This window comes from Carassius carassius, chromosome 43 (assembly GCF_963082965.1).
Source record: "Carassius carassius chromosome 43, fCarCar2.1, whole genome shotgun sequence".
NCBI lineage: Eukaryota > Metazoa > Chordata > Actinopteri > Cypriniformes > Cyprinidae > Carassius > Carassius carassius.
In genome coordinates, this window is record NC_081797.1 from 7097161 (window position 1) to 7118970 (window position 21810).

At 36.6% G+C, this 21810-nt stretch overlaps 1 protein-coding gene across 6 annotated transcripts; it reads right to left on the reverse strand.

Annotated features, from left to right (window-relative positions):
* Positions 1-1416: 1416 nt before the first annotated feature.
* On the reverse strand, positions 1417-17856 carry ppp6r3 (protein phosphatase 6, regulatory subunit 3). Of its 6 annotated transcripts, none has more exons than XM_059536796.1 (26): positions 17658-17856; positions 14856-15034; positions 14481-14711; positions 14196-14382; positions 13983-14120; positions 13694-13759; positions 13207-13319; positions 12956-13069; positions 12760-12889; positions 12330-12482; positions 10843-11001; positions 10679-10743; positions 10442-10557; positions 10285-10370; positions 10093-10179; positions 9756-9802; positions 9342-9396; positions 9109-9239; positions 8904-9025; positions 8633-8807; positions 7593-7687; positions 7331-7514; positions 7011-7028; positions 6058-6165; positions 2561-2647; positions 1417-2468 (listed from the first exon to the last, which is right to left on the reverse strand). In XM_059536796.1, exons 3-26 carry the CDS (start codon positions 14705-14707, stop codon positions 2417-2419), a joined length of 2715 nt encoding a protein of 904 aa, XP_059392779.1. In that variant the 5' UTR covers positions 14708-14711; positions 14856-15034; positions 17658-17856; the 3' UTR covers positions 1417-2416. The 6 variants fall into 6 exon arrangements, with proteins under 6 accessions (XP_059392779.1, XP_059392778.1, XP_059392776.1 ...); XM_059536795.1 differs by having other exon boundaries at positions 9756-9835; XM_059536793.1 differs by having other exon boundaries at positions 9756-9853.
* Positions 17857-21810: the final 3954 nt, after the last annotated feature.

Below are 21810 nucleotides of genomic sequence, written 5' to 3' on the forward strand. Positions count from 1 at the left end.
GTCAGTAGGCTACTCCGTTCTCCATTTTACAGAACGTATACATTTACAAACTAAATGACTTTACTGCCACCTGTTGGCTTCAAAACTGAAAATGCAGTGTACTGACCCGCAAACTGAAGTTTTTTAATATTCCTGCCTTTCAGTCTCTCCACTCAGCAAACAATGGATTTTCGAAGTTACCCATTTTAAAGACTCTCTGATATCTCAGACCTAAATAGAAACGGAATCACCCAGTTGACAGACAAGAGCAGAAAGTAGGTAATCAAACAATTTTAATGGCCTGTAACCAGGGACGTGCGGTCAGGGTAGGCAGTGCCTCACCAAAGGAAATGTTGACATTACATTTATTAATTCCAAGAGCTTTATTAATTCACCACATTATTAATTGCATTAATTTTATTCCAAATATTATTTTTTGTAACAAAAATTTTCAGGAATACACATAATATACTAATTTTGCCATTGTTTGCTCCTAAAAACCGTTGTTTCATGCAGGAAATTCAAAAGCCATGGCCATTGAGGCAGAGGTGAGCGGTGCCTCTTTGGTCCATAGAACGTAGTTTATGTAGATTTGCGCATGCGCAGTCAGTTCTCATGCTGTCTTGAATGATCAAAATTGAGGCAGAGACCGAGCTTGCTTCATGTCACGTGATCTACTCGCTCTCACTCAATCCGCGCGCTTCCCGAATACTAGCATCTAGTATACTTGCGTGTCGGTGTGTGCGCCTAGCAGTTTGTAGGAGCGAATAAGCTGTTTTTGTACTTTAAAGCTGTACTGCTGACGCAATGTTTTCTGACTGTAGCCTGGTGCGCCGTCACCAGACCAAAAGTGTGTGTGTGTGTGCGCCGTGGCTGTCTGTGCGCGTTTGTGCATTTTGATGGAGTGACTAGGCTGCCGCGCCGCCTCCTTCTCTGTGTCCCGCACAAAACATTTGTTTGTTGTATAAGTCATAAGATAGATGTGTCCATTAATTTGATTATTATATTTGATTGTGCATTAGCCTCACATGACTACTGACTTTCCTGAATGCAGGCAGCGATCTGATGATGCCTGATATGAACTTAGGTTGCTAAATTAACTGAATGAATATATGAACATATATTCCACACATTGATAGGTCACAGCCTACCCATGACAAGATTTCACCGCACGTTACTGCCTGTAACATACCATGGGCCTGTTTCATATAACAAGTTTACCAAATAAACCAGGATTATTTAAATTAGTCTGACTTATTGCCAGTTGATTTGGTTCACAATAAGTCAAACTGAATTAAGCCTGGCTTATTTGGTAAACTTGTTAAATGAAACAGGCCCGAGACTCAAGTACGTCAGGCCTTGCCCAGATCATCATCATGATCTATTGATCAGAGGATTATACATGATTATAAATATGTGCGATTCACAGACAGAACCTTTTCCTTCTTGCTGGCACAGGTAGCATTTTATTACAAAAAGAAGAAAGTTGATGCATGATCATAGCATTACCAGGAATATGCTGCATTCCCATCACTCTTCAGGTAGAAAGGTTGACTTGTTTGGAGAGGATAACGGTTATAAAAGGTGGGCTGTACTGAATGCAGGCCCATAGGTAAGAATCACTTACTAGCTACATGCAAATGGAGAGCCATCTTTCCATTCACTCAGATTCGAATTTCATCAGGGAGGGGGAGTGGGGTAACATAACATCTCTTTGAGAATAAATTAAGTTAAAAACTATACCAAAAAGTGTTTCTTTTGTCCCAATTTGTCTTATGTTTAAAGGATACAAGAAACATTTACAAATAACACCGGTGGCAAAATAAATCATCATTTCTGAATATCTCAAAACAGTCTCTCCTAGCAATGAGCTTCAAAATAAAACAGACCGACATAAGTTGCCAATTTAAGATTTCTGTGGTAGCTGTTGCTTTTACTTAGAAATTAAATAGCAGATTTGTGTGCGCAAGAGCAAAATCCTATCAAAAAGACAGCTTATGATTTGGTCACACATTAACGTTCCAATCGATATAGTTCAGTTTTATCAATCCTCCGTTTCTGTATACATTGTCTTTTATAAAATATTTTTTATTCATACAATCATTTTTAACTATAGCAACATTACTATTCACTTTTAAGTGGCAAGATGTCAGACAGATCACCTCATAAGAACAATAGTATATAAACGAATGCAAAAAAAAAAAAAATCATTAGAGTATGTTTCTCTTCATAACAGTTCAAATTCTCTGTACAACTGTCTAATATGAATATTGCTGGTCCTGATCTGGTGGCATCATTGCAGTGCTGGAGTAAGAGACAGCAGCAGTGGAGGTGGTGGTAGTTTCTGGGGCGCTCCAGTCTGGCACTGGCCTCTCTCCGGGGGGTCCTGGAGGAGGGGTGTGTGCATGGCAGGAGCTGACTGACAGCACTTCTCTCATCATGCTGGACCATTCACTGCTGCCTCAGGGTTGGCCGTGCACTGCTCTGATCTGGTTGGGAAAAGGAGAGGAGCCTGATGTCAGGGGTGGAAGCAACACTTAACTAGGGGAAATGGGGGAAGTGTGGAGGGCACAGAACTCACTTGGCTTCGTCCATAGAAGCCGCATCCTCAAGAGGGCCGTTTAGAGCTTTGCAAGTGGCTTTTGCTTTCTCTTCTAAGTGCTTTAGACTGAAGAAAAAAAAATTATGGTTAAATGACAGTTAAAAACTACAAATATAATTTTACGGACATTTTTTTTCCCTATACACAAAAGAATTGGAAACATTTTAAAAATGACAGGGGTGATACATTTTCAATATTTAGATCATATCGTATTGGTGGATCTCTATCAAATTCAGAGGGGATCCCTTCAGCTCGAGGAGCCCCCTCAAATGCCAGCCTCCATGCGTCAGTAGCCCCTCGGGATCGGTCCGCGACGGACCACAAATTTAAGCACCCATAACTGGTGGACACGGCGCGGGGGTTGTCTCATTCAAAAGGGGGCCTCGAGACATACATTCGATTTGGCATTGAAGGGTTCCTTGTGTTGAAGGAATCCCCCAAATTCTTGCAGTTCCACCATGCCGTTACAGAGATATGGCCGTTCAAAGTATCAGTGGTATTCCATACACTTAAGCTTTAAAGCGTTTCATCCAGGTCACCAGTAACAAACAATGGAGCACACTCTGCTGATCAAACTACGCAATTACACCATTTACGAGCATTTTATGTTCTGTACATATACATACACACACACACAGTACGGACCAAAAGTTTGGAAACATTACAATTTTAATGTTTTTGAAAAGTTTCTTCTGCTCATCAAGCCTGCATTTATTTGATCAAAAATACAGGGAAAAAAAATGTAAGTGATATTATTACAATTTAAAATAATTGTTTTTAAATTTATTATACTTTAAGTTATTTATTTCTGTGATGCAAAGCTGAATTTTTAGGATCATTATCACATTATCCTTTAGAAATCATTCTAATATGATGATTCATTATCAAAGTTGGAAACAGTTCTGCTGCTTAATATTTTTTCAGAACATGTGATACTTTTTTAGGATATTTGAAAAAAAAAAAAAAAAAAAAAAACCAATGTTTTTAAAATATAAATATTTAGTAATAACAATATACACTACTGGTCAGTAATTTGGGGTCAGTAATTTTTTCTTTCTTTTTTTTTTTTTAATAAAATCAATACTTTTATTCAGCAAAGATGTGTTAAATTGATAAAGTGGATAGTAAAGAAAATATATTAGAATTTTTTTTTTTTTTTTGAATAAATGCAGTTCTTTTTAACCTTTTATTCATCAAATATATTAAACAGCAGAACTGTTTCCAACACTCATAATAAATCAGAATATTAGAATGATTTCTAAATGATCATGTGATAGACTGGATGTCACATGTGACACTGAAGGCTGGAGTAATGATGCTGAAAATTCAGCTTTGCATCACAGGAATAAATTTTTTTTTTTTTAAAGTATATTCAAAAAGAAAACTATTTTAAATTGTAATAAGCTTTCACAATATTAAAAAAAAAATTATGTATTTATGATCAAATAAAATGCAGGCTTGATGAGCAGAAGAAGCTTCTTTCAAAAACATTAAAAATAGTAATGTTTCCGAACTCTATATATATATATATACACACATACATATATATATATATACACATACATACATACATACATACACATATATACATATACACATACATATATTAATTTATCAGTAAGACAGCCAGTAGATTCGGGAAACAAGATGGAACTAGTACTAATGCCCAATAAAATCGGCTTTATTTTCCCCCCAAATTCCATTAATATTTTTTCTCAAAATTGCAATTTTTCGGGTTTAATTTTTCTGGATTGCTTTTTTTGCCATAAATTTTTTTTTAATAATAATAATAAATTAAAAAAAGATTAAAAACGTGATTAACTTAAATGATGTCTGATTAATAGAAATTATGAAACAGACCACTGAACTTCAATTTATAAAAAATTTAAAATTACCATTTAAAATCAAATTTAATTAGTTTACCAAATTCTGTGTTTTCCGTAGATTTTCTGGATTCATTTTAATGGTTTCAATCAATTTAATAATAATAATAATAAAAAAAGATTTAATAAAAAGAAAAAGGTTTTTATTTTGTTGTTGTTGTCGGTTTCTTTTTTTAACCTTTTTTTGGTAAATAAAATCTTAAATATTTTCTTCTGGTAAATTTTCCTTAAAGTTTTAACTTTATTAGTGATAGTAATATAATCATTACATTTAGTAATATTTCTATGCATCACACTTATTTTTAACTTATTTTGACAGGTTGCTGTTAAGACCTTTAAGTTTCTATTTGTACATAACATGATGATTAGTTTTTGCACTTTGAACGTAATTCATCCACACAGAAACACGCAGAACACCTTTTTGGCTTAAAGGGGGGGTACAATGGTGTTTCGTGTATTCAGAGTTGTTCACAGTGTTAAAGAGATGGATTCTCATGCTAAACATGGCCAAGTTTTAAAAAATAATTTAAAGAATGACTGAGAATTTCTGTGCCGAAAATCTTACTTCCGGGTTGGTACAAGTTTTGGCTGTTTTTTTTCGATCGTGGATCTAATGACGTAGACGAGAACGGAAGTCCTTATATGAGCAATTCAATTCTCGGAAAAGCGCACCCGCGCAGACGTCAACCAGAGGAGAGTGAGACCGCGCACCTCAAAACGCTTCAAGATCATCGGCAGCGCTGCATAGGATTTGTTCGAGAATGCCTCCAAATAAGTGCGTTTTTGGATGTGAGGGAAAGTTTACAGTGTTCAGCTTCCCCAAGAACACCGCAATACACGAACAGTGGATGCGGTTTGTTTTTCCGGGGCAGCAACGGAGTGTATCAAGTGCACATTTGTGTGTTCTAAGTGATGAATGTTTTATAAACAAGGCCCAAGTCGACGTTGGATTTGCACATCGTTTGCTATTAAAACATGGAACAGTCCCTGTGATAAAAGACCCCATTTATGTAGGAACAATTGCATCAGATTACTGTCTTTTGTTGGAAATCAGCACATAAGTGAATATATGTTAATGGAAACAACACAAAACATCAGTATTATATAGCTCCTCTCACGGCACGCCTCCAGGAGCTCGGCTTTTTCCGGAAAGAATTGAAAAGCTGTATTTTTCTTTTATAAATATGATAAAACTAAGGACTTTTTGGATATATGAAGGATGCAGTACTACTCTATAGGTACTCAAGATTAACATGAGATTAGGTGAAACTGTATGTTATGTACCCTTAAATATTTACAAACACTAGTCCGTATTGTACTGATCTACTTTTGATTTATCCATCCACAATTTGACAGGATTCCACAATTCCACCAGTGTTTATTGTACGTCAATAACTCAAAATCCCAAATATCTCCTGATATATAATTTAAAAAAAAACTTTAATAACAATTTGCTTCTGTATATCAATTAATAATTATTTCAATTAACAAAAAATGTTAATCAATTTTAGTTAACTATAATAACTTGGGTCCCTAGACTAAATAATTTTATGAATAGCCTATTTTATTGACTTTATAAATAAAGACTCTTACCCTGGTTTCTGACAGTTGCTAGGAGGACTGTTGCTTTTCTCCACTTCCCCGCTCTCTGCAAACAACTTTGCAGATGCATCTTCAGAGGTAGATCGTTTCTCTTCCTCGCTGCAGGATGATCAGAGAGGACAGCATTTTAAAGAGCTTTCATTGCCGCCCTTTTAAAGAATAAAACCCCCCTTTTAAATCCCTGGATAAACATGCAAAGTGGAACAAGCCACATTAAAAGCAACGGGGCAAAACAAAAATGTTCTGAAATGGGATTTGGCAGACAAGTAAGATGTGAGCATGACGTACAGAGGGAAGTGATTATGAACCACACAACAGCTGGTTGAGACAAACTTGTTTAGTATGAGAGTGTGAAATGGTGGTGTAAAATCAATGCTAGCAATTTTACAAAGTGATCGCATGCCAGCCAACTTTACCTTTAGGGTGGCATCAGCACAAACAGTCATTTATTTAATTATAACCTCCTCTTAAGTCTCATGCCAGACAGATCATGGTGGATTTCTGGACTAGGGAAGGTCTACAGAGATGTGTCCTCCTTTATCAGATTGATTTACACAAAGTCCATGCACAGCCTGAATTTTAAAGGGCCAGCTCGTATTCATAAATTTAGCCCTGAGAAAGAGCCATGGAGCCAAACCACAGCAGAGCATGAGAAAGGAATCCATAAATCTTCACCTGCCATGTTGAAAAGACTGGGAAACATATGGGCTTGAAATTTTTGGGATCAGAATGAACTACAACTAAGGATGCATGGGGCATTTCATGCCGTTAACAACTGGTACATCCGATATTAACATGCAAATGGTGATGGATACATTACTGTTCAAAAGAAAACAAACATATGAACGAAGAAACAAAACATGGTTACATATCAAAACTCAAATGGCCGACATGGGAAAAACCCCAAAAAAAACAAGACATGCCCCCTGATTGGCTGTACATACCGATACGATTTCAACACTCTGAAGCCACACACACACACCAAAGAGAGAGAGGAAGCTCATGTTGTAAGAGTTGCAGTTCAAGAAGGACAGATTGTTCTTTTTAGCGTTCTCAAAGAGACAAAACAGATGTTACAAAGCTCTGCATATTAACAGCCCCCATTAAAAGAGACGCGGTCCAGGGCCTGGCTGGCTCTAGCAGGAGGAGGAGGAGGAGGAGGATACGCGACAAGATCAGGTCTACATGCAGAGTGAAGTGAAGCTAGTGTCTCAAAAGGGGAGAAGAGGAAGTGATGTGACTGTGAGGAACCTGCAGGACTCACCTCTTGAAAACAGCAGTTTCAGTTTTGGCATCTACAGTAAGGCTGACCGTCTCCTTCATAGAGCCGTTGGTGACAGTTTCTGTGATGCGGTCACTGGCAGGCTCTTCCTCGGGGTCCGAGCCTTCTCCAACCTTTCCTCTTGGTGAAGTCGGGGTAGTCTCATTGGAAAGCCACTGATCTGTGTCTAAACAATTCGATTGTTTTATTCAAACCACTGTGATGAAACATGTACACGAGGAATGGTAAAAGAGTCTATCCTTACTTTCTTGCTGCATGGGTGCGTTGACTCCCAGAGGGTCCGTTTCTATGCTGGTTTCCATGGCTACCGGGGAATTGCTCCTCAAAGGATCCTTGGGGCTAAATAAAGGAGAAAAATGAACATCTAATGAGTTTTCCACATTTACTTGTTCAGTGCTGCATTTTGAACATCAGTAGTGCAGGTTGCTGGCTCTTCTATAATCAATATGCAGGACTTAATTTATATATTAAAGGGCACCTATTATGCAAAATCCACTTTTACATGGTGTTTGGATATAAATGTGTGTTGGCAGTGTGTGAACACAACCACCCTTCAATGGTAAACATCCACACACTCATTTTTTAATTCCCTTTAAACCAAGTCAGTCTCACTAGGCCTGCTGTTTTGATTCTCACGCAGTGTGATGTCACATATAGGGCGGGGCCACGGAGGTAGATTGACCGCTCTGCATTTCTATAGTTTCCGCCCTCAGTGGTTATACTGTGTCCTTCATTTTCTCCTAACGCCTGCTGGAGGAAGCTGTGGATTACTTAAATTTTTCAAGGTAATGCACCTCAATCTACATAAATAAAAAAGGGGCATAACAGGTGCTCTTTAATGCCATTTTTCTGCATCCCCAAATTAATGTCGAAACAATGTAAAGATCACGTTTTTTTAATTTGTTTAATGGCATTTTTTACCAAGTACTATGAATGAAGGCAGGTATCACCGATACCAATACTGATATCAAATAATCTATTAAACATTTTTCTTTTAAATGAGAAAATATAGCTAGTTAACATTACAGTACAATTTGTGCCACTCTTTTTTTTTATAATATAAAACAAATGCATTATAACAAACATCACATTTAGCTGTGCCTTTTATAGTTAATGTTAATTATTTTTTTATAAATTGCAGAAACAAGTTTTGATAGCCCCAATATGTATTTGTGAGAAAAAAAAGAAAAAAAGACAATAGCTTTTAAAAATAAATAGTTATACATACACACACACACACATTTTGACAGAGCGCCTTGATCCCTATATGTCATGTGAACGTACCTCACAGGTGTGAAGCTGGAGAAGTCAGCCCAACCAGACTCTGCATCTGTGTTTGTAGAGTTCCAGCCCGCAGGTTCAGGCACTGCAGCTGGTGAGGTGGACACAGGTGCACTGGGAGCCATGGAGCTGCCCGTGTCCATAGGTATGTCATCAAAATTTGCCGTCCATACCGTTCCTTAACCGAAGCATGATACAGAACAAGGACGTGTGAGCTTACTTACTATAGAAATGAATATTACTAGATATGGCAGCTGATCATTTATATTCTGACCATCCCCAGAGTCCACTTCCATTCGGTCATCAGAGGTGGCATTGGCGGAATCAAACGGGTCTCGCTTCCCATCCTCCTCCTCAGAGTCCGTACTCTCCTCGCTATCTGTACTTCCTGAGCTCCTGTGTAGGAAGAAAGCCATGGAGAATCAACACACCGGCATGATGAAAAATGCTTTAAAAGTCTGTTCCAAGGATTACAATACCTGGTACGTCTCTGAGCTTCCGGAGCAAAAGTGACATCCTTCTCATCCCAGATATCTTCATCATCTGATCCGGCATCTTCAAACTGCTGGATCTTCTCCTTACAGCAAGCTTCAAAGAGTGCCATGTTTGCCTATGAGCATAGCAGGAACAAACTATGAAAACATACCATTAGCTTTTCAATAAATTCAACTAATAATACACATTCACTTGAGCAAATATCTGACATACTTACACTTTCATTTGTATTCAAGGAAAAATTGATGTCTGATATTCTATCAAAAGGAATACTGCAAGATAAAAAAAAATAAATAAAAACAGATTTCAGTATGGTTAAGCCCTTAAGACAATGAGCAGCACCCGTCAACCACAACATTACTGACTGTCACCATGTACACCACACCAGTCTATTAAAAACATGGATTATCAGAACAGAGACATTTAAGTGATCAGATGTAATCTGCACTGTATGCTCCATGATTTAACACGCACAACCTCCCAAAACTGGCTTTGTGAGTTTATTGAAAAGCAACATAACCCTAAAAATCAACCAAAGCCCCCACTTATATCGCTAAACCTTCCCCAACCGATTTGATACCAGCAGAAAAGGCGGCAAATCTGAAAAGCGTCATGCATGATGGGTACTTACTCCCCGACATCATCCTGATCGGCAAACTCTTCGTCATTGAAGCCAAACTGCTCAATAAAATTGGACGTCATTTGTTGCATCTGATAATCAGAAAAGGCCTGGCAAACCCAGGACCAATGATAATGATATATTCTTGACACTACAAAGAAGCTTTATTTCAAAACAGCTGATAGCAATTAAGCGTCTTGCCTCAAAAAGCGCTCAAAGGACTAAACAATTATAAATGTAGTCTAAACACAAATAGACTTATTTTGTATATTTAGCAGTGCCTTTAACATTAGCATTCAGATATTACAATAGCAGCAGCTTTTGTGAGCTCATCCAGGCACAGACTTACTTGCTGCAGGGAGGAGTCCTGATGAAACCCGCTGTCTTTGAAATCTACCTCATCATCGCTGGATGAGTGTATGTGGTGGGTGTTAACCTGACAATGTTTGAGAAAAGAGAAACTTAGTTTTGATGTCAAATACACTTATGAGCTTTGTAAAGCAAGAGTTTCAGAAGACAGTGAATAAAACAGCATACTTACTAAGTCTACAGTGTTTTTCTTGTTTGTATCTGCTAGCTGTCCTGAAGTAAATGCTTCCCATCGTTCCCTATCCTCCTCTGGAAGCTCTGAAAGGGAGTAAGTGTGAGTGGAAATGGCTTTGAAATCAGTCTAATTATTATTATTTTTTTAAACAAACCTGAGATGAGCTGCTGAATTTGTGCCCCGTTGGGGCCCTTGTCACTGTTGTGGACTATAGAGTTTGCTATTCTGGTCAGGTGACCCATGTAACCTCTCCGCCGCCCACCCTCAGCCCTTAGGAAAGAGAGACTGAGGATTTAATAAAGACCTCTCCAGACAAAACCACAGAGTCACAGATGTGCAAACAGGATGGTTCCTCTTCACACATAAGCGCTCAGTTTTAGAAGTTACTCACTGCTCCTTCTCATTTGATCCCCAGGCATCAAGAATTCTTTGTATTAACTGGCACTTCTGAAAGAGCTGCAGGTCAGAACAGAGAAAAACACATTAAACTTTGATGAGTGAAGCAAACAGCTTGGGATTCAAAGAGTAAGTGAGCGGAAAGGATAGTAAACTCACATGTTTGATAAGGATGTTTTCTCTTATGGGCTCTTGGTCGTTTTCTCTGTTGATTTCAGGAGATTCACTTTGGGTTGAAGGCATCGCTAAGATCATCGCCGTACAGATCTCTACTTGCGTGTGCAGAAAATTATTCCATAAGTATTTGAAGTACATGTCCTTAAGACAAAAGAAACAAATTATTTTAGAACATTTATGGCAATCAAGCACAGATTGTATTTAACAAACATCTTTTCTGTCCTAAATCCTTTGACAATAGCTCTACTCCAAAAAGTAATGATCTTATCAAGTTTCAATGTGACTAATTACAAAATGAGTACGTAGTTACTAGTTAATATAAAGTAAGGCAATGGAATGCATTACTATTCAAAATTTATGTCAGTGAGATACTAAACTAACAGTTTTATTATATATACAGTACAGACCAAAAGTTTGGAAACATTACTATTTTTTATGTTTTGTGAAAAGTTTCTTCTGCTCATTAAGCCTGCATTTATTTGATCAAAAATACAGAAAAAAAACAGTAACATTGTGAAATATTATTACAACTTAAAATAATAGTTTTCTATTTGAATATACTTTAAAAAAAATAATTTATTCCTGTGATGCAAAGCTGAATTTTCAGCATCATTACTCCAGCCTTCAGTGTCACATGTAACATCCAGTCTCACACATGATCATTTAGAAATCATTCTAATATTCTGATTTATTATGAGTGTTGGAAACAGTTCTGCTGTCTAATATATTTGATGAATAAAAGGTTAAAAAGAACTGCATTTATTCAAAATAAAACAAATTCTAATAATATATATTCTAATAATATATTTTCTTTACTATCACTTTTTATCAATTTAACACATCCTTGCTGAATAAAAGTATTGATTTTATTTTTAAAGAAAGAAAAAAAAATTACTGACCTCAAATTACTGACCAGTAGTGTATATTGTTATTACAAAATATTTATATTTTAAAAACATAGCTTTTTTTTACTTTTTATTCATCAAAGTATCCTAAAAAAGTATCACATGTTCTGAAAAAATATTAAGCAGCAGAACTGTTTCCAACTTTGATAATGAATCATCATATTAGAATGATTTCTAAAGGATCATGTGATAATGATCCTAAAAATTCACCTTTGCATCACAGAAATAAATAACTTAAAAGTATAATAAATTTAAAAACAATTATTTTAAATTGTAATAATATATCACAATATTACATTTTTTCTGTATTTTTGATCAAATAAATGCAGGGTTGATGAGCAGAAGAAACTTCTTTCAAAAAGATAAAAAATAGTAATGTTTCCAAACCTTTGGTCTGTACTGTATAATATATATATAAATCATCGAATGGAGCCTTGAGACAAAAAACAAAACAAAAAGTAACTTACCCCAAACAGTGGTGTGTATAAGAACATGGTTAACAACTAACTTTTCTCATTGCTAATAGATATCACAGAACTCTTGAATTGCATCTCAGTCACTCACTAGTATGACTCCCAATGTGTTGAGGGCAATAAGCTCCTGGTTGATGATATGCGTGTTGGTCTGTAGAAGGCTGGTCACTAGTCGCACCACATTTAGACGAGTATTTCCCACTGGTGGATCCAACACTCCCCATGTGGTATTCAAAACAGTTTTCTTAAAGAAAAAAAAAAAAAAAAAGGGGAAAGGTAAATGAAACCGCAAAGATGAGTCTGGATGTTTGATTAGACTCTAAAAACAACTAAACATATAACATCGATAAACTACTATTAAAATAACATTAATTCAACATATATAACACACAGATTCTGCCAGGTTATATTAGTACAGGCATAAAGTGTTGTTGTCCAAAGCTTAATGTAATTAGGATTTTGGAGATTACGGTCTAAGTTAGGTCAGCTGATATAAAGTTTAGCCAACACATTGTTTTCACCTTTGGGGGCTCGAGCAAAAGCTGGTGAAAATCTTTCAGCCTGGGTCTGACAGCATCTAGAATACTCTGATTGACAGAGAATGAAGGATGGTTCATTCCAGGGGGGCAAATCTCCAGATGACCTTCAAACCTGAAAGGAAAACCCAAGGATGAGCACCCAAAAGGTGTATAAAAATAATAAAAATAATTCACTTACGCTGGTCTCCGTGTCTCAAAGAGGGTTAGAAGTATCTGGATCACACTGACTATGGCAGAATCATTCTTCTCTTTGTCAAAGATGTTTGACAGCAACTGCTCTACTGTCTCTTGTCTAAAAAGGAAGACAAACAGTCCATTCATTACTACAGCATTAGCATGCCTGAAACTAGAGCTCAACTTTAATCCCTCCAAAAATGTCACCTTCCAGAAAGTCACTAGAAAGAACTGTACAGACATGGACAAACTCACTTCTCCAGTGTGGCCAGCAGAGGGTCAGGCTCCGAGCAGCCCTGCACCTGGAACATTTGATCTCTGCTCAGCCGAATGATCTCACAGAGAGACTGGGATGCGTTTGAGTGTCTCTGTGTGGAGGGAACAAGCATTTACTGTTATGTAGCTAGCAAGCAGGAATGGGTCAGCTGGACTCAACAATAAGGGCCGGTCAGACATGCAGCTCAATTGTTTTTTTTTTACTTTAAATTCCCAACATTTTCACTTAAACATTTAAAAATGTATTATATTTAAAAAAAAAAAAAAAAAAAAAACATAAATACACATTAAATCAAATTCAATTTAATACTTTAATGCAAAAAAGAGGGGGAAAAAAATCTATGCTTCAATGGCTTGTTTTCCCCATTTTTCCCCTCCAGCTTCGAAAAGTTACATTTAAACAAAATAAAAATGTAAAAAAATAATAAGTTGTTGTTATTACATTGCTTAACCGGACTTCACTTACATCCTCATCTTGTGATGGTTGTACCATGTCAACCAGCCGCTGTATAACTTTCTCTTCATTTAGCCACTGCAAGAGAGGAGATAAAGAGAAAACTGTGAGGTGGTGTTACGATGACAGTGAGTGGATTAAATGACTAATCTGTGTTCAATTTACTGCTGCATTCAAATGAAAACATCCATATATATACAAAACTAAAAATCATGCATGCACAAAGCCAAACCGCTTTTGACCCCACCAGGACCCCAGTCGCAACATCATGAAAAGCTTTCTTGTAGATATGAAAACTCACATTTAATACATCTTGTCTAAGCTGTTGTGGTTCGATGCAGGTGAGCATCCTGAGCAGGAGGTCCATAATAGCCGAGGTCCCAATGTGTTTGATCATTAGATTCACAAAGTCTTCCCTCTTCCTGAGGAACTCCACAATCTAGATGCAAGGCCGGAGATTTAGTTCACTCTTACGCATCCACATGAACGCAATCCAGTATGTCTGATGACATACCTGCTCTGGTTTCCTCCCAATGAGGATGCTCAGGACCTTGCTGAAGAAACTGGCCAGCAGCGGATTGAGGGGAGACTCGTTCTGTAGGAAGCTGTAGAGTTTCATCAATAAACTTTCATCTTCACCCAGCCTGTCATTGATCTGGCTAACATCTGAGGTCAGGAGTTCACAGGATATGTTGGGATACCTTTACATAAAAAAGAAACATAGCATGAGGAAGCTTAGCACAGCAATTTATTTTTGGAACAAATGTTTTTGAGCAAGCATCAAACATGTTATGCTTACTTGTATTTGATCTTCTCCTCCACATCGTCATTGGGCTCCTGAGTGATGTAGACCACAAGATCCTCCATGCACTGTGGCCTCACCAGGAAGTCCACCAGCTTGTGGTTTTGAGCCTTGCACTCCTGCAAGACATCCTCTTCGTCCATCACCTCAGTCAGCGTAACATCTTCCTTTTCCAGAAGCGTGTCAATGTGGGACGTCGTGTGCAGATCAAACTTCCAAAACATGGTCCTGCTGAAAAAAAAAAAAAAATGGAAGGGGGTGGTTTTCAGATACATAAACTGAAAGCGAAATTAGGTTTTTGGGTGAGTTTTGTTATCATTATGACTGTGAAGATGCTACATTTTAAATGTGACTAATTATTAAAAAGCTTACCTGAGCGAAGCGGAGACCAGAGGGTAAAAACTCTGATTAAAAATAAAATAAAGCTTGTGCTCTTTGGGACTTCTGGCCCATTACAGGCACCACAGGCGGTAGAAACTGGACAAACCCTTAAATAAAGGACACATGCAGCAGAAATGTCTTCTGCCACAGAAAAAACACTCAACATACACCTGAAACAGAGAACAAATAAGAAAAAAAGAGGGTTATACATAACATAAGGCATTTGTGTAAAAAGAAAAAAAAAGTAACAACTCTCAAAGATTAGTCACTTCTATAAACAGACCTGCCCGATTTTGAGGATTACTCTCTCAAATGGTCAATACTAGACACGGCATTAAAAAACGAATACATATGTGACCCTGCACCTCAAAACCAGTCTTAAGTCACTGGGGTATATTTGTAGCAATAGCCAAAAATACATTGTATGGGTAAAAATTATTGATTTTATGCCAAAAATCATTAGGATATTAGGTAAGGATCATGTTGCATGAATATATATTTACCGTAGGAAATGAACAAGATATCAAAACTTTATTTGATTAGTTACATGCATTGCTAAGAACTTTATTTGGACAACTTCAAAATGCAATTTTCTCAATATTTCGATTTTTTTGGACACTAAAAAAAAATATTGTCCTATCCTAACAAACCATACATCAAAGGAAAGCTTTTTTATTTGAAAAATTGACCCTTATGATTGGTTTGGTGGTCCAGGGTCACATATTACAAAACACATGCTGCTAACAACAAGAGACCTTTTCCAGTTTGTCAGGATCTCAAATAGACAATTTAAACAAACAACTTCTAAATGTTGAATTCATGAAACTCAAGAAAACCAAACAACTTCCTTGTTGTGACGTTGACAACCTAGCAACACTACAAATACAGTTGCACTCTCACCAGACTAGCTCCTCTGATCGGTCGGTAACCATTATTAACTATCCCCACATGATTGTGGTTTCGAGTCAGTAACTGTGGTTTCGTTTTCGATTTGTTTGTTCTTCTTACAAGGAAAGTGTACATAATTTCTAACATAAGATACTCAGTTATGTCAGGTTTAATCCAAATGTCCATTTGACAGCTCTGGCATCACATTGTTATAATTGGACACATCAACACACAGCTATGCATTATTAAGGATAGCCAAGAGACTATTTTTCCAGTTGGTGGATGGATGCACAAGACTGAGGTGAAAGGTTACCAAGCTGGCAAGCAGCCATCTTGACTTTCATGAATGGCTAAGAGGAAGGAAAGCTTATTAATAGACTAAGGGGGTTGGGCTAGGCTCACCCGAAAAAGCTTTGACATCAGCCCTACTTCCATTCTCCAGCAAACATGCTTTCCGCCAATTTACAGAATTTTAAAAACATTGACAAACAAATCAAAATTCTTCATAAAAGAGTTCTTGCTGTAAAAGTTCTGCTGCTATCAACGTCAAATTCAAAATAACAAGCGTTAAAACAAACTGCACAATGAGATTAACTTGATAGATACAATGTTGATCTTTCGATTAAAAAGTTTGTGGCCAAATTACTAACGTTACACAGAACTCTTTAAATCTGTATTATGTTACACACATATGCATGAATATACACAGATCTTTTAAATCAGAAACAAATTCACAGTATCAGTTTTTTTTACTGAATTGATCAAATACAAATGCAGCCTTTGTGAGCACAAGGGGCTTTTTTCATTTTTTTATATTAAATCTTACTGACTTAAATCTTTTGAACAGTGATAGTGCATGTCTAAATTGCAGAAAAAATGGCAAGTATGAAAAATAAATCATGGAAAACAAACAAAACAGTACATCAAAGTGATGGATGATTATCTGCAGCACATCCTCCGGTTCTGACCTCACTAGGCATCAGTTACGCATGTATAGCACTAAGAATGGAGTCTGCAAAGATGATCTGCCTGAGTGGACCATGAAGATGTGCTGCCATGTCAAACCAACTAGACTGTTTACAAGAGTAAGCGTTCTGCTCATGCTAACGGTCTTCTAGGAGCATTCAAATGCAATCACATCACACAAAACAGAAATAAACAGCCGTACGGTTTTAGTGGTGATTATATGGATGTGCCAAAATAAGGACAAATACAGAAATCTGTAATCAGTAACGTTACATGCTGTAAACAAGAGACTGAGGACTATATTTTCAAAACTTATACTGAAGCGACATACTGAATATTAGAAAAATCACCACATTTTAATTATTAAAATACGATTACGATTATCCTTATTAAACGCAATCAATAAAAAATTTATATGACAGCAGTCCTGGTTCCAAAATATAATCTTAAAATCAGAACCAACAATTCCAGACAAAATCAGAACTAACAATTCCAGACGGGTTTTCTGTTGGCGTTTTTGGCTGCGTCTCAATCCCCAGTGAACTAACGTTACCTTCCTAACGATGGACAGCTTTGTGGAGCACCACAAGCGCGTTTGAGCATTCCAATAGATTCATCATATGCACTTGCATTGGTTAAAAACGTTGTCTGTGTGGACAACTCAATAGGTTTCGCCTTTGTGTCTCACTTTCTGAAGTTTTTCGGCATGTCGGGCCCCGGCATTAGCTGACACTGAGCTTCCGCCGGAATAATATTACAGAATTGACACTTTCTGAGAATGTGTTGGTTTAAATGCGTAGTAGTCCCGCTAAATGTGAGAAAAATTCAGTTAAATGAGAGAAAAGGCTGGAAATGTATGCTGTTCTGACTCGGCGAAACAGAGAAGTGGTAACTGGCTAACGCTAAGCTAACAGAGACACACACAACACAAATACGTACCGATTAAGAAAGCGGAATTCTGCCAAAGCCCGGCATGAAGACTGGTGAACCTTTGAATAAAACAGTCACAGGAATAAAAAAGAAAAATGGGGAGAGGTAACACAGAATGAGGTGTTTATAACAGATTGTGACAGGCGCGAAAAGAGAGACCATCAGAGTTCACTTTCAAGATGGCGGCGTTATCAACTTCAACAACCCCAACCCCCACCTGAGGTAGAGGAGCTGTCAATCAAACCCCACTGCTGCGCGCTGATTGGCTACAGTGAGTGTCAATTATAGCTGGTCGTGTTTCTTTAATCTCGGACTGTGTGGGGTAAATATTTGTTTTATAAACTCCACGAAAACAGATATGATCTTTACAAAAGTACGCCCCAGTCGGCATTTAAGAAATGTCATAATTACACATTTTAGAAGCAACATTTAACTTAAATGATTAAATGATTTAAGTGAAACTAAATCATTAGACACGCCCACAGCAGTTAAGGCCAATAGAACTTAGTTGGATTTAAAATCCCTCGTCTGATTGGATCACGAGAATGTCAATCAAATACGGCTTTCAAAACTAAAAAGTACGGCGATATCAAAACGCACATATTGCTGTATCCTACCTTCTTTGTGAGAGCCTGTCCCTTGAACGTACTCTTTAAATTTCAACATATCCAAAACATAAAGGCAGCACGATTATAGTTTATTCACAATGTTGCACAAAGCGACCCGTTCAGTGTCGCTTTCAGAATGGCTTTAACCGTCTCGAAACATGCAACGCCCTAGCAACAGTAAGACGTCACGGTGATTGACATTCAGATGGTCCAATCAGCTTCAAATGCTTGAAGCACATATTACTGAATGGAGCATCCAGTTCACCTCAAGAAAAGCTTTATTTCAACATGAAATCGACAACATAAAACAGTTTAATTCACATCAAGCTATATCATTTAAAATAAGTGTTTAAAGGCTATATATGTATATGTATGCATATATGTAGATAGTTGACAGAAATAAATAAATTTTAATTGAACAATGGCAAACCAACATGAAGTTGACTAGGCCTACATAAAACAGTAGTTTAATTTGTATATGAATTATAGACATGTATTATTAAATATGCATGTTTTTAAAGTGTATGCAAATAAAAACAGCCAGTTTGTCTAAATCTGGCCCATTTAGCATTTTATAGAATTATTTATTGGTGAACTATCTCTTTAAGATCCATCTTTCTAAAGCTTTTATATGTGTAAAAGTGTTTGAATTTCTTGTGCCCATTGATAAAATATGGGTCAAGAGGTCCGGGGCATATCTTTGTGCTCTATAGACGGCCAGTGCAGACAGGCAATTACGGGTTTAGTGTAGCATGCCAAATAGGATCTGACGTGTGACCCTTGTGTTAAATGTGATGCATAAATCTACAGCGTCATGTTGTGGAACTGATCTGTTACAGCTGATGACGGCTGTATTTCAGACATGCGAGATCTATTCTATTCAGTGCTGTGTGTTCCATATGCATAACTAAATCTGCAGTGGATTCATTGTATAGAGCAAAAGCAGCCAGATGTAATTTTTCTCATATGGGTCAAATTAACCCTATGATTCCACTGTGTTTCTGATTACAGACTGCCATGTGGGTTTCTATGACAAAAACCATGATTTTACTAAAGCGGTTTTGCTCTAGGTAAAAAAATAAATAAATCAAACATGTGCATATGATTGTCTACAAAAATCCTGCCTCTACTAATCAAAGATCATGTCATGAAAAGTGTGTAAAGTAAATGTTGTGGATTCCTGGGGCCGTGCGAAAGATGTTTCTCATGTCATGTTTCATCAGACGGAGGCAGCTATCACGGTTATGGTCCAGTTTTTTGTTCTCTTCATATATCTGCTGCACGCCATTGTGAAACAAGCAGCTCTCAGATGAACAGCACTCGAAGGAATGAAACATGTTCATGTTCATACATGGGAATTATGATCATGGGATAAAATCAATTAATTATTCAATTCATTAATCACAGACTACTGTGCATGGTGATTATATGCACTGTAAAAATTATTTTTCAAAGCTGTAAATAGCACAGATATAAGAAAATTCTATTTGTCTTCATACTTTTCCGTTTCCTTTGTAATCACTTTGAGCCTTTTTTATAAAACAAAAAGGATTCAATCTACAGAAGTCAATGGAACGCAAAACTCAATATCTCAAAACTGCTCAGAATGCAGTTAGAACGTTTTAAGGTGGCGATTATTATTATTATTTAAATATTTATGTTTGACTTTATTACATTTATTTCCATTTTATAATTACACACTAAAAATTTTTATATAGGATTTACTCAGAAATTGCTGGTAAATTTCACGCTTACAAAGAAATGGCAAGTAACTTCACATATTTTTTTAATAATCTTCATTTTATTCATAACCTTGAAAAACTATAGCTTTTCATTTAATTTCCAACACAACTTTTCCCATTTCATATAAACTTTTTACATTTTGAGTTTTTAATACAATTTTAATATTTTAAATTTACAAATTAAATTAAATTATAGTCAGTATACAACACCACAATTAAATAATAAAAAGTATTTTTTATATATAAAAATAAAAAAAGTTATTTTCAAAAACCTTTATGCAATTTTTTATTTTATTAGACATTATTTATTATGTTTATGAACTGGTCCCCAATTTTCAGGTTTTATTGTCTTTATAGGAACATTTGGTCCCTGCACACATGTAGTGACACCCTTTTTTTTTCTTGTTTGAACATATAATCATCAGATCCAGGATGCTGATGTGCTTTCCCTCCTGACATGTCGAAGCGTGTTCTCACGTGCCTTTTTTCCAAGCTGTGTTTTTAGCTCCTCTACTACACAAAGACAGACAGATGGGTGCACGGAGGGGTGTCGACATGTCCCCTCCCCTCCAGCCCAGTCAGGAGCCTCACAACATGTGTTCACTTCTGTCAAGTGCTGCTGAAGACAGGCCTTTAAGATGAAAAATGAGAAAGGAGAATGTACATTTAGTTCCCAACTGCTGTGTACAAGCTTAGGGCCCTGGGCCTCTGTGAAGTGACATTTGTGATACATTCATAAAATGATGGATACATTCTGAAGTTATTTTCCAGTGTACTGCAGATAGCATGATAATATTTTTAATAAATGCATGCAAAAACTAATTTAAAAAGTAATTAACTGCATAAATAATAATGCATTACTGAGTGAATTTTTATCTATCTATCTATCTATCTATCTATCTATCTATCTATCTATAATAAATGATTAAATACAGGAACAAGGTATTATTTTGAGTGTTATGGAGGGCCATCTAAACCGTTTTTATAATATACTTTTGGTTCAGTTTTTTCCACATGAGGGCAGCAGAAGACAAAACTCCTGTTCGGACTCAAAACAAACACACATTTATTTTATTACCCTAACATGCAATTCCACCACAGCAGTGTCACGTTCAACAATAACATTTCATAACGCTCTGTTTAGAGCGATTCAACGTGTTTCTGCATTCTTGCTCATGTTTGTTGGGTTAGCACTGGACTGAGACGCACCTTGCTCAATTCAATTAACAATAGCTTTATTGAAGACTCCTCGGTCACTGTGGGTATGAGATTGGAAATAACAGTCTTTCCTTCAACAAGCCAGGAATCCTTAAATGGAAAGTTGGATGCCTAAATATAAGAATAATGACAAGCACCATAACGTTAAAAGAGGAAAATAATATTACATTTCTTAAAATAGAACCTTTATTATATATAAAAATGCTTTTGATACAAAAATTGTCACAAGTGTGCATTATATGAGGCATTTTTGTACACAAAACAAAGACAATGGTGGTGCACCGAAAAGCAGAAAGCTCCTCGGTGTGAGTGGATGGAACGATCCGGACAGATTCAGTCAATCCACTGACCTGCCAAAGTGGTATAAAAATCCAAATAAACTCCATTCAGTCACATTCACAATGTTAACTTGAGGGCAATGTAATGAGATCAACAGCTTGAAACATAATCTGCATCATCTTTTGCATTACTTTTCTAGAATGGCTATTTTATTTCATCTAATATTTGCCTTTAAAGACACCGTTTTATGTCTTTTTGCATGGCTAACTGAAAACATATAAAACTGTAAATACACAGTTAATGTAATCAGTCTGA